The sequence below is a fragment of the Sciurus carolinensis genome, chromosome 5 (assembly GCF_902686445.1).
Source record: "Sciurus carolinensis chromosome 5, mSciCar1.2, whole genome shotgun sequence".
Lineage (NCBI taxonomy): Eukaryota > Metazoa > Chordata > Mammalia > Rodentia > Sciuridae > Sciurus > Sciurus carolinensis.
Window position 1 is genome coordinate 119,778,487 of NC_062217.1, and position 17,693 is coordinate 119,796,179.

General features: G+C 33.0%; 1 protein-coding gene across 2 annotated transcripts in view; it reads right to left on the reverse strand.

Annotated features, from left to right (window-relative positions):
- Positions 1-1,865: 1,865 nt before the first annotated feature.
- Positions 1,866-17,693, reverse strand: part of Herc4 (HECT and RLD domain containing E3 ubiquitin protein ligase 4) — a 116,219-nt gene continuing 100,391 nt past the window's right edge. For both annotated transcript variants that reach the window (XM_047553513.1, XM_047553512.1), the window contains 6 exons: positions 15,361-15,527; positions 14,763-14,829; positions 12,125-12,207; positions 8,584-8,767; positions 3,778-3,880; positions 1,866-2,517 (listed from right to left, as the gene is read on the reverse strand). In XM_047553513.1, coding sequence (XP_047409469.1) covers positions 2,309-2,517; positions 3,778-3,880; positions 8,584-8,767; positions 12,125-12,207; positions 14,763-14,829; positions 15,361-15,527 — 813 coding nt within the window. In that variant the 3' untranslated portion in view covers positions 1,866-2,308. The remainder of the gene's footprint in view (positions 2,518-3,777; positions 3,881-8,583; positions 8,768-12,124; positions 12,208-14,762; positions 14,830-15,360; positions 15,528-17,693) is intronic.

Here is a 17,693-nt window from a genome sequence, read left to right on the forward strand (position 1 = left end):
GGCCCTGGGTTCAATCCCCAGCACCAGGGGAGGGAGGGGACTGGCTTTATAAGGAAATGTGAATTCTTTAACAGAGGAGGTTGGTAGAACTAAGGGAAAGCTTTGGATGGGCAAAATGCAGAAGAGCTGGGGAGTGAGCTTGAACAGGAAATGCTTGACCTTGCCTTCAGACAAGTTTACACATGCTCTTCAGGTAAAGACTGCCTTATGTACATTTCACTTTGATTCTGGACCTTTTGCTAAATTGATACTAACAAACTATCCTTATGAATGGATCCTATAACACTTATTTGATACATCTGTGTAAAGACCAAATATTTTCAAGTTTAGCCAACTCAATAATCAGTCTATGACAAAATAAACTCAATCTTTACCTACCTGTTCTCTACTTTACAAAGCAAAGGGGATTTTTCTTAATTTCATAAAACAAATAGCAAGTTGGAAAATCTTCAATGGCGTATTTTTAAATCATGAATCTCCTTTCTGTTAATGATGCTATTTTACAGTCTGCAGTAACTGAAGAAGGAAAAGAGTATCACTTACCTAAGTTAAGCTTTGTACAGGTGTGCTCCCAGATAAGCTGCTATGTCCTCAACACAGAACTGTGTTAATCCAAAGTGGCGGCTTTTTCACAGATGAGCTTTATGGCATTCAAAGTTTACTAATGAAAAAAGCACCTCACACATATAATTTGGATAGTCACCACTCTCAAGGAATGGGTGCAGAGGGAAATGAAATGGTATATCCCCAGGTACATGAAAGAATTCCCATAGGATAGAATGCCACTTCAAGGAAATTTACCTTAAGAAAGAATGCTGTTTTTTAGTGCTTTATCTATAAAAGGCACCTATATAGCGCACCATTTTTTTTTAAGCTAAACAACTTCTGAAAAGTACAGATCCACAATCCCTTATTGAAGCCCTTGTGCTTATTTGCATTTTGGAATTATGAATTTTAGCACATATGTAGCACCCTGTGGGGGTCATAATCCCAATTAGTGAATACCTTAAATAACCCCGAAGGTTCAGATCAGGTTTGCTATAAAATAGATGTGAAAATTTTTTCAGGGTTTTTTATTTTGGAATTACAGATAAGAGACTAGACCTCTACAAGACAAATTTATAAAGGAATAGGAACAATTAAAAATAATAAACTCCCTGAGAGCCCACTTTTTGAAGAATTTTGAATCTTCTGAGAACCACTGAAAGTTTAAATTAATCAAACCAATAAATTCTTTATTATTTAAACAGTTTTCACGGCATATTTTTATAAATTTAAAAAATAAATATTCGCTTTATAGCAGAAAGTCACATGTATTGCATCAACTTGCTTTTACAATTTAATGACATGAGATAACTAAGCATCAGCACCATAAAACTTGTAAGATTTTTTCTGAAAATTCAAGGAAATATTTCTAAAGCACTAAAAATTCTGACTAAATACCACAGCATCAATAATTTTGGAAGCTATAATCCAGTGACTGGTTTTCACACTAGCAAAAGTTTCTATTTATGGCAACTGTAGAGACAGAGTTCTTCCATTTCTAAATATAAGCTTTCTGATAATTTCCCATCTATCAGCATCTCAGGATTCACAAAAGGGGACAGAACACAAGTTTTTTTTTGTATAACTCCTATTTGTAAAGTCAGTTTGCACAGATATTTATTCTAGCAAAAAAATCAAACTGTTGTTAGAAACATGCTTTAAAAAATAAATGAAGTGGTAATGGGGACTGAACCTAGGGCCTCACACATGCTAGGCAAGTGTTCTACCACTGAGTTATATGCCCAGCTCAGATACGATGAAATCATAATTTTTAACCCTTAGGAGTGAGCTCAGTTCAATTATAACCATAGAAACTGTACTGGTATCAGAACATAACTATTTTATTACAAAACTTAACATTATGTACAAAATGGAAAAATAATCAAATGACTATTGCAGGCCAAAGTTAAAGGCTTTTCCACCCAGTGATTGAAGAAAAATTAAGCAACATTTCCATGCACTCAAAGATCATTCTCGAAATATGCAAACTCTTAAAATTTATGTTAGTAAAACTTTAATGTATTCACAATACTTGTATGTTTATGAGGAAGATGGGAAAAAATCCATGGTTCTGTACAATAAGTTTAATATTAACAGTTCATTTTTCTTTAATATTTTTTGGCTTTCATGAATACTCATAGCATCAAACATTTTGCAAGTAGGAATTATAATAGTACCTCTGACACTTTGCTGAATTCATCACCACAAGAAAAACACAAGTAGTTTAATGCTTTTGCACTAAACTAAATAGTTATAACTGAAGTTATATTAAACTGAAGCCTTCATTGTGATCAATAGCTTGGATCAGTTTAGAGCGTAGAGTTTCTTTTTCTGTATATTTTGGAAGATCTAGAAGATTAAAACAGGTGTGGGAAACTGGGAGATATTCCTCACCACCTCCCGTTGACTGGATGACTAGTTTCAGACTCTTCATACCAAGAATAGGAATTCGATCACTACCTGTCAAAAACACTGCCAGGGAAAAAAATCATTCACACAACAGCATACAGTAACTAAGAATACTTAGTGCAGTTGTATAGCACAGCTTTACATGAAAACATCTGCTTTAGGGTGGAAGCCTTCTTCCAGAATTTGTGGAAAATTTTTAAAATGCATACTAATTACCCACCTATACACATATTTCTTTAAAAGTGTAATCTTAATATTGGTATACAACAAGTGCTCAATAAACATTTGATGAATTAATGACTACTGTTACTGACATTTTGGAAGCCTTTCCTTAGAACTTGTTAATAAACCAAATAAAAAATGCAGGTTTTTTTTTTTTTTTAAAACCAATCCCTTTTCCTGTTTGTTCCTGTTACTTTTGATGAAAAATTGGCAATAGAGAGACAAAACTGAAATCACTTTTCTAATAACAATAATAATTTATCATCTTTATGATATAGAGGATGTATCAAGCAAGATTCATCCTGATATTTGGCAATTCTCAAAAAGAGATTGCTAAAAATGTTCTTGGCAATAGCAGGGAAGACTAAAGGGAATGTCACTGATTTAGAACATAAATTCTGACAACTTAAAAATAGGGCTGGGCACAGTGGTGCAGACATGCAATCCTGATGACTTGAGAGGCCGAGGCAGGAGGCTGAGGCCAGCCTTGGCAAATTAACAAGACCCTCAGCAACTTAGCAAGACCCTGTCTCAAAGAAATAAAAAAGGGGTGGGTATGTACCTGTGGTAAAGCACCCCTGGATTCAATTTCCAGTACTACTCTCCCGCCAAAAGGTCAAATTTCAATTGGACTGATATTTTAACAGGATGAAAAACACAATAGATATGAGACTGTAAATGGGGGGAGAACTAAGGTCTAAAAAAGAAAAGATATTTTCTACAGAAATTCCCAAGGTTTTGGTGTGAAATCAAAGAGAAAAAGAAACATAGAAACAGATTCTCTAAAGATCTTTTTAGAAATTCTAAAATGGATTGTACAATCCCAGTTTATTTTAACCACCCACGTTGATTCCTCTTTTTATTTCTTAAAACCCACCAATATTTTGGAGGCAAACTGAACTTAGTCTTTGAAATAAAAGAACACACGCATTAAGAAGGCAGGCTCGTTTTTAAAGTAAAAATTATTCCGATTTAAGATTTTTAGGATAATACTATAAAAACAAAATCTAATCAACCAAAATGAAATCAGTCAATATTCTATGAGAGTAAGTTTACTATTAAGATTCCCACCTCATAAAATATGAAACTAGAAATACTTACACAGGAATTGTTTTTTCTTTTCCAATGGTAATTCGTGAAATACTTCCCAAAAAATTTTTATCGTAGGATGTTCTGCCCAATATTCCCCTTTGTATTCTGTATTCTAAAAACAATATAATCTTTTATTAGGATTAAGGAATATTAGTTTTATCTTAATCTGACAAATTGGCTTCCTCACCCATAAAGCAAGCCACCATGGTCCAGGAATCTGAAACCTGTGCAATGCAGACGATTATCCAAAATTTCCTGTGCATTTTGCAATTTGACACTCTTTAGATTCCATGAAAAAGAGAAAAGCATGGGAACCACCAGAAATCTCTCATCACCTCCCAGAACATGAGAGAATTTTCATAAGTAAATATCTGACTAAGGATAAACTAGAAATACTAATAATTATGTTAAAGACTTTAAAGTTATTTCGACATGGATTACCAATAATTATAAAATTTTATTTTCTTCGTGAACAGAAGTCATGTTATTTTTACACTGTATTTCTCCTTTACAAAAAGTGCTAGTGAGAGCAACACTATTAATTTTCTATGATAGTTTCCAAGATGGTCCCTAAAAAACCTCCTGGTATTCATGTTCTTGTGTGGTCCCATCCCACACTGAATGGGCCTGACCTATGTAACCATTAGGGAACTTGATATGAGACATGGATGACTTCTGAGGTTAGATCATAAACAACAAAAACAACCCTCTGTGCCTTTAGTCACTCTTTTAGATCACACGTGGGGCGACATGCCAAGAAGATACTCAAACAGCCCTACTACAGAGAGGTCATTATGGTGCCAACAGTCACATGACTACCAACCCTCTTTGAAGCGAATATTCTTTTATCAAGCCTTTGGACGACAGTGGCGCCAATATTGATTGTGACTACATCATCCGAGATCCCTGAGCCAAACTAGCTAAGCCATTCCTGAATTTCTGACGCACAGAACTATGTAAAACAATGTTTTCTGTTTTGTTTCTACCAGGGATTGAACCCATGGGCACCTGACCACTGAGCCACAAGTCCAGTCCTTTTTTTTTTTTTTTTTTTGATTTTGACACACGGTCTCACTACATGGCTAAACTTGCAACCCTCCTGCCTCAGTCTCCTGAGTCTCTAGGATTACAGGCATGTGCCACCATGCCTAGCAAATGTTATTTTAAAACCATTAAGTTTTGGGATAATTAGAAGCAACAGGACTAACACATTTTCTCCTTCCAAAAATATCAGTACTAAGAGAAAGGGGATAGGAAGGAAGGAATAATTTACATTTGAAGTGTTCTTTAAAATCTAGCCACATCTGGCTTTAACATTCAATTCTTAGATATAAAGATCTTTCTAGCATCAGGATTTTTGGACAGATGATATAGATAAGAATTCTTCAACAAGCTCATTTCTATTCTTTAGGGCTCAGATTAAAATGTCACCTAGTTCATTCATTGATTTATTCAACTGATTTATAATGAATTTTAGTTAAAAGTTTTGGACTGTGGGGAAACCCCAGTGAATGAAGTCCTTATTTACTTGCAGAATTTCCCATCTAATGAGTCTTTTCCAGATTCAACAAGCCTGGTTAAGTTCCCCCTTAAGCACCATTCACTAAACCCTTTGTATTCATCACAATTCAATTAAATAATAGTTTCCTTATTGTAGGGCAAAGACTATGTCTCAATCTGATTTATTATCATCTCCCCAATCTCCTGCATAGGATCTCAGTAGAGGCTAAATAAATATTTGCTAATGGGTTTTTTGAATTATGGGCTCTTGCTATTTGCAGCTATGACTATCTCAATCACTGAATTCTCGATTATTCAAATGTGCAAAATAACTGATGTACTTCTAAACAATTCTGGAGAAAATAGCTTGATTAGAAAGTGATGCTAAATTTATTGTTTGAATTTAGACTATGAGCATGTTAGTGGGGAATGAACAATGAGAGGTGGATGACTAAAGATCTTTTACAGCTCTAAATGGTATGGGGGAAATGTGTACATAGTTCAGATTAAGAATATTTAAAGCCATAAATCATAATTAATGAAACAGATATACAATGGAAGAAAATTAAGTATACTAAAATAACTCCCCCCAAACTCCTCACTAAAAATGGACACTTCCTATCAATTAACTCTCCAGGCAAGATTTTAAATACTTTTAGTACTAGATACTCTTTTAGGTGCTGGGGATACAACAATGAACAACAAAGAAGAAAAATTCTGCTCTGGTGGTGCTTACTCTGTGGTGAAGAGAAGCAGCAACAGTAAAGACAAAAAAGTGAAATTTATATTATGTTAAATCAAAGAAAGAAAAATAAAACAGGAAAAAGAGAAGGTTGTGTATGTGGGGTGGGGTTTATAATTGTAGACAAAGTTACCCAGGAATGTCTTTGAGAAGGTATGAACACATAAGGGAGGTCAGATCAAGAGCCATCTGGATTGTCAAGGTGAGAATTCCAAGCATAGGGAAAAGGAACAGAAAGGCCTCAAGACTAGAATGTGCCTGGAGGGTTCTAAGCTCAGCAAAGAGGCTAATAAAGCTGAAGCATAGTTAAGTGAGGAACAATGATTTAATATCAGGTAAGCAGGGACATATTTTGTGAGATCTAAATGATTATGAGAAGACATTTTCTTCAATTTATGGAGATTAAAGGCAGAGTCCATTCCCAGTGGGGGACGTCAAAGTTAGGATCTACAGGTTTCTTCTCTTGAGCAGATCAATTTCCCACCTCTAGACCATCCCTAACCTAACAACGATGAAAACCTTCAATCTTCCTCCTGGAGCAATTAAGCCTGGCCACCTGCCTTGAGTATGCCACCTCAGTTTTACCTGTTTCTCAGATTCTAAATCCTCTCTCAGGTTGTTGTCTTTTGCTGGGTAAGAGAGGGATATGAGGGGGATCAATTATTCTTTCAAATGGCTTTGAAGTAATTCTGCTTTTAGTCAGCTCTAAATCCTTGCCATTTTAAATAACATAGTATATGAATTCCTAAAACTTTCAGATTCTAGGGTATAAAATGGGTTAAGAGAACCTGTGCCTCTGAAGGCTTAGAATTAAATTTTCTCTAATCTAAGTCACTTATCATCATCATCACTGATTTTCCATCCTTTAAAACTAGTTTCTCTGTTTATTCATTATATTTCTAGTTTATGTTCTCTGTATTCCTATTTTGAATATTTATTGTCATTCTAATGAGATTTTGGAAAGGAATAGAAATAAATGTATATTCCACTATGTTTAATTATAAGTTCTAATTATTTTGAAAAATTTTAAATATTATTTCTTATCACACACTGAAACTGGCTTTTTCTGGAACACATATAGTTCTGGGAGTTTTAAGCATATGTACAGAATCATGTGAACATCATCACCATTCTGATGCTGAAGTTTCATTACTGTTAAGCTAAGAAGTCTCCTGTGCCACCCCTTCTGCAATGGCACCCTCCCTCTATTCCCAGTCCTTTATTCACCACAGCTTCATCTTTTCAAGAACATCATGTCAATGGAATCATAAGGCATGTAATTCCTTGAGACTGGCTTCCTTAACTCAGTATAAAGCCTCTGAGAATCAGATGACTGCTACAAATATCAATAATGCATTCCCTTTAAATAATGTTTAGTAGTATTCTACAGAAAAGATGTACCATAGTTGGTTTATCCATTCACCCAGTGAAGGATATCTGGGTTGTTTCCAGTTTGGGCTTGCTTGCAATAATAATAATAAAAATTATGATAATAACAAAAATAATTATATTTATATATAATAATAAAACAATATGTGATAAAACAATAATAATTATATTTGTATTTATGATGATGATTACTATTATCATCATCATTATTGTCAGTGGTGCTTGGGATCAAATCTAGGGCCTCGCACATGCTAGGCAAGTAATCTAGTATTGAGGCACAGTCCCAGCCCCAGATATTAAAAAAATATTTATATCTATTTCTATTTCTCTCTCTTTTTGATCTCTGATTTCCTGGGCTAAGATGACCCTCCCACCTCAGCTTACTGAGTTAAAAAAAAAAAAGAAAAAAAAAGCCATATATTTTTAAATTGTAGGAAATGCAAAATGCACATATCATAAAGTTTACATCTTAAACATCTGTAAATGTACAGTTCAGTGGCATTAAGTAATTCACACTGTTGTGCAATCACCACCACCATCTATATCTAAAAGTCTTTTCATCTTTAAAACTGAAACTCTGATCATTAAATAAGAATTCCCTACTTCTTTCTTCATTTACAGATTTTTAGGTAAACATACCTTGGGGATTAGGATCACTAGATAATACAGCAAATATATGTTTAACTCTATACACTGACATAATCTAGCACTTTTACTAAATGTTAAGTGAAGAAATACTTGAGAATTAGAGGAGAAAATCTACTTAAACTTTCCCAATCTTTTCTTTAAAGATAAGTTAAGGCACCGGAAATAAAGATCATAATCATTATTTCTCTGCTAAAAATTAAACACTGATATTAATCAGAGAAAAAATCTTGAGCATAATGCTTTTAACAGTGGTTTTCCTAGGACTGAGGCAGAATGAAAATCCAGTATTTTGTCTGATTGTGGTACAGATGACATTTTTCTTTACTGCTACCACCAAACCCACCAAATACAAAACTGCTACCCCCATAAACAGTTCAAATCCATTCGGAGTGGAACAAAATAGAGTCTCCCTATTAAATGAAGTAAACTGTATAAAAATGGGAAATAATACATAAAAGGGCAGAACTTCCATCAATAAGCCATGTTCTTCTTCTGTCTTTTCATTTACATAATTTCATAGATTTGTATGTTCCTACCTTTTCCAATTCTTTCCAATCATAATTTGTATTTCCAATAACCATTGATTGTAGTTCATTAGGCTGGAAGAGCAGAAGAACTTTTCCTCCACAGACCTTATGAAAGCCAGCATGGAAAGCATCAAATAAGGAAGCCACTGATTTATTGAATATGTAATCCACATAAGCATCGACGAACTCCTGCCTAAAATGAAAACAGACATAAAAATTATGTTTGAGAACGTATAATATAGTCTAATTAAAACTTTGCTCCTATACTTTTTGCTACTTAACTGTAAAGCAGAAAAATATGAATAGGGCTCAAAGGTGACAAAGTTTTTATGAGCAAATTATTATTCTTAATCCATTAAAAAAAGATATACCCATGAAGCATTCATAGTTCTTAGGCTATTCCTAACAGAAAAATATCATTTCCTAATGAACAGAATGATACAAATGGCTAACAAAATAATTTTAAAAGTCACAAATTACTGAAAATTTATGTGTGTCACCTCACATGCATCCCTAAAAAAGTGATCTGTTACAAATACTGTGCGATGAAAAAAATGAGACCTTTGGGACTCAGATTATTTGACAGAGCAGCAGTCTTTCTCATTGGATTCCAAGGAATCTGAACAAAATTTATTTTAAAACACCACCAAGAAGCAAGTACTAAGTATTCTTTTAGGATAATCATTAAAAGATTATTAGTACATTTTTCTTCAAATGTATGTGTAGTATACAGGCACACAGTTCTCTTCTGCATCTTAGGATACAAAAAATATAGCACAGAAAAAAGGGAAACTTCTTTACCCAATAACTAGTATAATAAAAAACTTTATTCAATTTGTTTTGCTTTGCTATTCACAAACATTATGAAGGAATTCAGTTAAATAATGATAACAGGTAATGAAGGTTGATTTCAGTATTTTATACCTTTGTCTTGCAAAATAATGTTTCTGTAAATGGGAATACTAGTAAATTTAAGAATCTACAATATCTTTACCAAGTTATAAAGTAATCCCAAACTGAATTTATAGGGAGGGGAAAAACTGGCTAACCGAGTCCATTGTAAAATATAAAACTGGTGGGTCTAAGGAAAAAAACAATAGCATACATTATTAGGGATCAGATGAGAAAAAGTTAATTAGGTAAGGCATACTTTTATAACCCATTCACTTAGAAAGTTAAATTATCTTATATTAGATATTAGTTAGATCCTCAAGCACAAAAGGCTAAATAATTTTATGCACAGACATACTTTTTGTCAAAATTCTTAAAATCATTTCTCAACTCAATAATATGAATGAAATAATTTTCAGGAACTATTAGTGCAACAATAGAAACTTTTTAAAAGCAGGAATAAATCTAAACCACAAAGTATATAAAAACCTTAAAAAAAAAGCTAGAAGTGCTTACAAATTTTTTTTTTATCATTTTAACAACAGCTTTATTTTGATCAAGGTAAGACATATGCATAATTTAAAACACTGGTAATAATAACCCTAATAGTCAACATTTACTGAGCACATACATGTGCTAGGTAGGTCCTATCTTAAAATTATTGCCTCACTTAAACCTCAAAATAACCCATGAAGTACATATAATTGACTATTCTATTTTATAGAAAAGAAGACTGAGGCATGGAGATATCAATTATTTATTTAAAGTTACACAGTTTCTAAGTAGTCCAATCAGGATTACTATGTTTGGATTCACATCCCTGGCTAAAATCACTAAGCTAGCTTTGTCTGAAGACAAACAAGAAAACAAAGCACTCTCTGTTTTAATTACCAGGAATTCCTATTATTTGAAGCCAACATTTGTATATTAACTCTTTTTTGCTATTCCTTTTGATATTTGCCTTCAAGCATCTGCCAACATAGTTCTACTTGTATTCTTTGATTTTCCAATTTTAAATATTATACAATGAAGTGAATACTTATTGGGAAAAGTGAAGATTTACCTTTTACTTAACTGCTCTGCTTTCACTTTTCCTCCCCCAAAACTCTCATTTTATAATGATTTTTGGTTCAATATTCACTATTAACATTTTTAAAATTACAAATATTATTCATGATTAAGCAGCAGAGTATTCTGTGTTTACCTTTTCTTAAAACAAAAATAATAAAAACCTATTTCCTTTCATGTGCTACTCTATCCCTAACTTCTCCAACATAATTGTCAATTTTCCTCCAAACTCATTCAAATATATTAGACAGCATCAGCTGGATTTTTCTCTTCAAACTCTTGATCTAACCCAGATTAACTCTTCTGAATCTTCTACACAGCTATTATTCCTTCTCTTTGCCTCTCTCCTATCTTGTATCCTGGACCTTTTTCTTTCCTGACTTATTTCCTTGTTTAGGTACAACACATCTGAGAAAGAGGCATCAGAAGTAGATTCTCTGAGAATGTGTACATATGAAAATGTTTATATACAACCACATATTTGACCATTTGAATATAGAGTTAAAAATAATTTTTCTCCCAGAATTTAATCTTCTGGCTTTCCAGTGTTGTTCTTACAATTCTGATGATATTCCGATTCCTAATTCTTGTATGCTGTCTGCTTTTTTCTCCTCTGGAAGGATTTAGTTCATCTATTTTACCTTGGCATGTGTCTTTTTTTCTACTGCCTATGCTTTCAATCTTGAAAGACATGTTGTTCAGTTCCAGGAAGTTTTTTGCTACCATTTTGACAAATTTCCTTCATTCCATTTCTTCCAATAAAATTTTCCTCCCAGTTTTTAAAAGACTCCATCTGGATGTTAGCACGTTACTGATTTCAGTTCTTTCAAAGTTTATTCTTATTCTGCATTGTTCTTGTTCCTTGCCATTTTTTTTTAACTTTTTTGGTCCTTCCTTAAATGTCTATTCACTGGCTATCCATTCACATTTAAAAGTTAGGCGGTTTCTTCAGAAAAAGATCTTCTAATACACAGGGTCCAGAAAGAAAGAGCTGTAAAATTTCACTTCATCTCCCTATTTTAGTTCAGTCCCTTTTCCCACAGCTATACCTACGTGTTTAAAAACCACAGTCCCTTCAGCAGAATGTCTTTAGAAGGTAAATTTCTTATCTCCTACATTGGAGGCGGCCATTTGCCAGGTTACAGGATGTGTTAAGGGAAAGGTTTCTAACTGCTTCTTATAAAAGCAGTTTACAAACTCCATGCATTTTACAAAGATAAGTCTTTTTATTCTTAGTGCTTGGGCCTTTGTCCTACAATATGAACTGGTAGTCTTCTTGGTAACTCCACTCCATTCTATGTTGCAGCTTTCTCTGGTTTGCAAAAGTTAGCAACATTTTCTGGCAAAATTTTCTATAGCAAACTGCATTTGCTACAATCTCTCCTCACTTTTCTTTGTTCTTTTATTTATGATCTTTTCATTTCTTTATTGATGTCTTAAGGGCATTTCAGGAGCAGAGGCAGATTACTTCTTCATTAGACAGTCCAAGTTTTACCTGAGTAAAAACTAAGGGTTGTGACATGTTTCTAGAGACAGAAAAAAATGCCCTATAATCTAATCACTCCCACTGATGCTGCTATAATTCACTTACCGATTTTGTTTGTTAACAGCTGTGTCTGCACCATTTAGAACCAGTTCTTTCACTTCTGTTGCACCAAAGTTTTCAACTGTGATCTATTAATTTAAATTTTAAAAAAAGTCAATGTCAAACTCAAAACTTAAGAGTATTTTAATAATCTATTATATTCTTCCTTTTTTCTCATTAGATTTAACTGATAAATTTGAGACAAAATTCTGCACCATTGCTTATTTATGAATGTTGCTTACAGCCAACACTAGAAATTTTCATCCTCTAGTACTTGATATCTTACTATGACTAATTATAAATTACCAAGTGTTTGGTTACTTAAGCACAGGAAACAGAATATATTGTGAACAAACTTTAGACTATAATAGAAAATTAGAAAATGTGTTTTCCTTAGATGAGTGATTAAATGCAACTATCAGAATGTATTCAAATAAGAACAGCTATGCTTTCTTCTCACATGACAACTACTATTCTCCCATATTCCTCTATCTGCAAAGTATGTTTAATCACAGGTGGTTTTTTTCAGTTACATATTAATTTGGTTTAGAAAGATGGTTGATTATTTTGCACCTTTTATTTCTCCTAGTGGTCTATTTTTTAAACAAACATTGCCATTCCCACTTCTATATCTTTTCTTTATTCCTTTTTTGAATATTATCCTCTTTTATGAAAATGTACCATTTGTAAATTACTCTGGTAGAAGAGGAATGATAAGTAAGAGATGACTACATCCCTGCTCTGAAGTTTACTATCTAATAAAAGAGGAGAAATGTGATATATAAACAAATCATAAATAATGCTATAAAATAGTGACATGAACAAAATTTTACCAGACCACATAGGAAGGAAAGTTTAATTTTACCTAGAGACAGTATGAAAGACTTTAAGAAAGAAATGCTATTTCTAAAACACGTAGAAGGATGGGTAGTATTCCGAAAGAACAGAGGGGAGCAGGATTTCAGACTGAGTACATCGATTTAACAAATGGATAAATATGAGAGCAATTATCAAGTTCTGAGAATATATGGCAAGAGGCTCTAAAAAAAAAAAAAAAAAAAAAAAAAAGCAAGCAAGCAAAGGTATACCAAACAAGACTTTGTAGTATAATACACTTGGTATGAATGGAGGGATACATAGAAGTTTGAAATAAAGCCAGAGTACAAATGCTTTTATGCCCATTCAATAGCTTTATTCTGTAAGCAATAAAGAGCCTGAAAAATTGAGAAGAAATGACAATGGAAGAAATGTCTGAATTCCATTGTTCTTGAATACATTAAAGTTTCACAAACTTAAAATAAAAAATATTAAAGCAAAAAAAAGTTTCACAAACTGACGATTATAAGCTAAGGATTAAACTGCTTGATAAATCAATCAACTATAAAAATAGGAGAACAAAAATTTCATAGAAACAAAAATTTCAAGAATTTTTTTTCTGGAAAGACTTATGAAAATAATTTAATTTCACCTTAAAATCTATCAATTTTTCTTATACATGCAAAATTTGCCAATTCTTAAAACGACAAAAAAAACTGATAAAAATTTTTTGAGGGGGATACTTTTTATGGAAAATTGTCTAATAGCAGAATATGGTATTTTTTTGATCAGCTTTGACAAGAGATATATGAATTGTTTTGAGGAAGAAAAAGAAAAAAATGTTTTAATAGACTGAAGGTTTTACCATTTTTTCAAGTGTGAAATTCAAAAAATGTTCCCTTCTGAAGTGCCTTATCATCATCCTTGCTGATTTTCTCTCCTTTAATTGCCAACTGGTCTATTTCGGCCAGATTCTCATTTGTCAATGGCTTTGTATGTGACTAGGTCAGTCATTCAACATCCCTTTTCACTAACTTAACAAAATTTTGCATCTTTTACAAGGTGTGTGATTTGTTTCCAAATAATACAACAATATATTTGCATTTGTACCATACTAAATCATCAAACAGTATCATACTAAATCATCCAACAACGAGTAAGACATGATGAACAAGGACAACCATCAGTGTGAAGCAGAAAGGGATGTATCTGGGGGAATTAATCTTTAAAGTTGCAAGGTTATTAATAACATTCTCATGTTACATAACCTCTTGCTTCTCTTTAAATGCAGAATCAGGGGTCAAAAAGGAACATTTGGATAAGGATCTTTTGTATTCATATCTTTTTGTAGGGGTGGTACTGGAGATGAAAGGGGCCTTGAGGGATGTATGCAAATGTTCTGCCACTGAGTTACAAACCCCAAGGCCCAGGCTGAGCCTCAAACTTCTGATCTTCCTGCCCATGCCTTCTCAGTTGCTGAGATTACGGGAGTGCTCCACCATTCCAGGCTTTATATAAATATCTTCAGCATAATAATAAAGTATATGAGGTTTGAAGTCACAGAGCTGGATTTAAATACTGACTCTAACATGTAATTATTATTAATTTCAGCTTCCTTCATATGTAGAATAGGATAATACTAATAACCTCCCAGGACTACTAAGGATAAAATGAAACAACACATATATTGTGTCTAGCACATAGTAAATGTTCAATAAATGTTAGTTAAAGGTTTAAGCACTACACCTGTCAAAATAAAACCATAAGGTAAAGCTGTTAAATAAAAAGGATGATGAATAATCAGGCTAATCTATGTTTTTCAACTTACCGTAAAATTTAGACAAAATGTTTCCTCTATATCATCTTCTGGATAATCCAATAATTGTTGCATGCTTCTGTAAAACAAGGTATGTTTCTTTAAGGTAAAATACCAAATATAAAAAAATTTTACATATTCAAAGTAGAAATGAGGGTGTAATCGGAGGTCCAAATGAATTATTTAACCACTCTCAGAAAACACTATCTTCCTAAATTTATTATCCCACAGTTTCAAGATATTGTTAAATCACTAAAATCAAGCACTGAAGAAAAAACTTTAAGACATTGTACTGAAAAAGTTTGGCTTTATATAGGAGATTAGTCTTTAAGTAGAAAATTTTGATTTCAGTAACATGATGTGCATTCCTTTATTTAGGTCATTTACTTCAGAAATTTAAAGGAAACAACAAAAATTATTCCTAGAAAGTTAGTTTTCTGTACATTTCCCATTTTTTACCTCCCAAATCCTACCCTTGATTTTTTTTTTTTCTTTTGGTAATGCTGGGGATTGAACCCAGGGCCTTGTGCATGCTAGGCAAGCACTCTACAACTAAGCTATAGCCCCAGACACACCCTGGTTATTATTATTATTATATTTTACAACTAACCTCCCAACATCAGGCATTAGTTCCTTCAAATCATCCAGGGATGGTTTCTTTTTAAGCAGTTTCTTATACAAAGCCAAAGGAAAATGGAGGTCCACAATAGTGAAATTATAAATTGCTAATCCACAGATGACACCAATCAAGTGGAACAAATCACTGTCTTCAAATGTCTAATAAGGAAAAAAAAGGTTAGAATTATCTTCGAAGTTAAACATTAAATTTTCTTCTGTTTATAAAAACATTGGACACAGAAAATTTTGAAAATATAGAAAAAAGTAATGAACAAAAGAAAAGTTCATCTGCATTACTATCTCCATGGTATAATATTGCTATTAGAATTTTTGTACATTTCTATTCAAAGTATTTTCTATAACTTATGTATATATTACTTCACAACTGGCTTTTTTCCAGAAATAAAAGCATTTCCATGCTACTGAATAGTAAATTAGACTGGGATATATGTAGCACAGTGGTAGAACATTGGTCTGGCATAGGCAAAACTCTGGGTTTGATCCCTAGCACTATGTAAATAAAAAAGTAACACTAAATTTAAGGTAAAATGGGTACTATAACTTTTTTCTAATTTAAAAAATACATATTATTTGAAAATTTTAAAAATCCATGAAAAAGACAATATATCTGCAATCTAGTCATTCTGAAAGTAGAAGGCAGGAGAGGTGGATACTCTGGGGTGGAGGTAATGGGTATTTGACCAATATATGATACATGAATGTACAAAATTATCACTCTGAATCCTATTAATATGTACAATACATGTTTCTAAAATATTTTCTCATATTTCCATTGACTATAAAGTACAGAAAAAAAATTGAAAAATACTATATTCAAACTTTTATTTCATTTTTCCAATTACAACATGAGTATTTTTGTATGTCATTAACTGTTCTTCCGGAACATGGTTTTTAATAGTTGTACACTACATCATGCAAAAAGTATGATGATTTGCTAAACTGGCTCTTTTACTACAGTTGAACATATAGATCAAAACAAAGCTTAAAAAAAAATAAATTAAATAAATAAATCAACATTTAGCTGGGAGGCACATGCCTATAATTCCAGCAAGTAGGGAGGCTGAGGCAAGGAAGATGGGAAGTTTGAGGCTGGCCTCCACACCTTAGCAAGACCCTGTCTCAAAAGAGGGAACCCTTCCAAACTCAGTCTACGAGGGTGGTATCACATTGATACAAAAAAACCCCCACAAAAACCAAAGATACATCAAGGAAAGAAAACTTCAGACCAAAATCCCTGATGAACACAGATACAAAAATACTCAATAAAATTCTGGCAAATCACATACAAAAACATATTCAAAAGACAGTGAACCACAATCAAGTGGAGTTCATCCCTGGGATGCAAGGTTGGTTCAATATTTGGAAATCAATAAACATAATACATCACATCAATAGTCTTAAATAAAAGAATCATATGATTATCTCGATAGACGCAGACAAAGTACTTGACAAAATATAGCACCTCTTCATGTTCAGAATACTAGATAAAGCAAGAATAGTAGGAAGATGCCTCAACATTGTAAAAGCTATTTATGCTAAAATCAAGGCCAACATCATTCTAAATGGAGAAAAATTGAAAGCATTCCCTCTAAAAACTAGAACAAGACAGGGAGATGCCTTCTTTTACCACTTCTATTCAACAGAGTCCTTGAAACTCTAGCCAGAGCAATCAGGCAGACCAAAGAAATTAAAGGGATACAAATAGGAAAAGAAGAACTCAAATTATCACTATTTGCAAATGACATGATTCTATATTTAGAAGATCCAAAAAATTCCACCAGAAAACTTCTAGAAGTCATAAATGAATTCAGCAAAGTAGCAGGATATAAACATCAATACCCATAAATCAAATGCATTTCTATATATAAGTGACGAATCCACTGCAAGAGAAATTAGGGGGGAAAAAAAAACCCTGGGGAATCAATCTAACAAGATGTGAAAGACCTTTAGAATGAAAACTACAGAACACTAAAGAAATTGAAGAAGGCCTTAGAAGAAGGAATGATCTCCCATTTTCTTAGATAGGCAGAAAGAATATTGTCAAAATGGCCAAACTACCCAACATGTTATACAGATTCAAAGCAATTTCTATTAAAATCCCAATGACATTCTTCATAGAAACAGAAAAAGCAATCATGAAATTCATTTGGAAAATAAGAGACCCAGAACAGCCAAAGCAATCCTTAGCAAGAGGAGTGAAGCAGGAGGCATCACAATACCGAACCTTATACTATACTACAGAGCAACAGTAACAAAAATGGCATGGTATAGGAAACAAAACAGACATGGAGACCAAAGGTACAA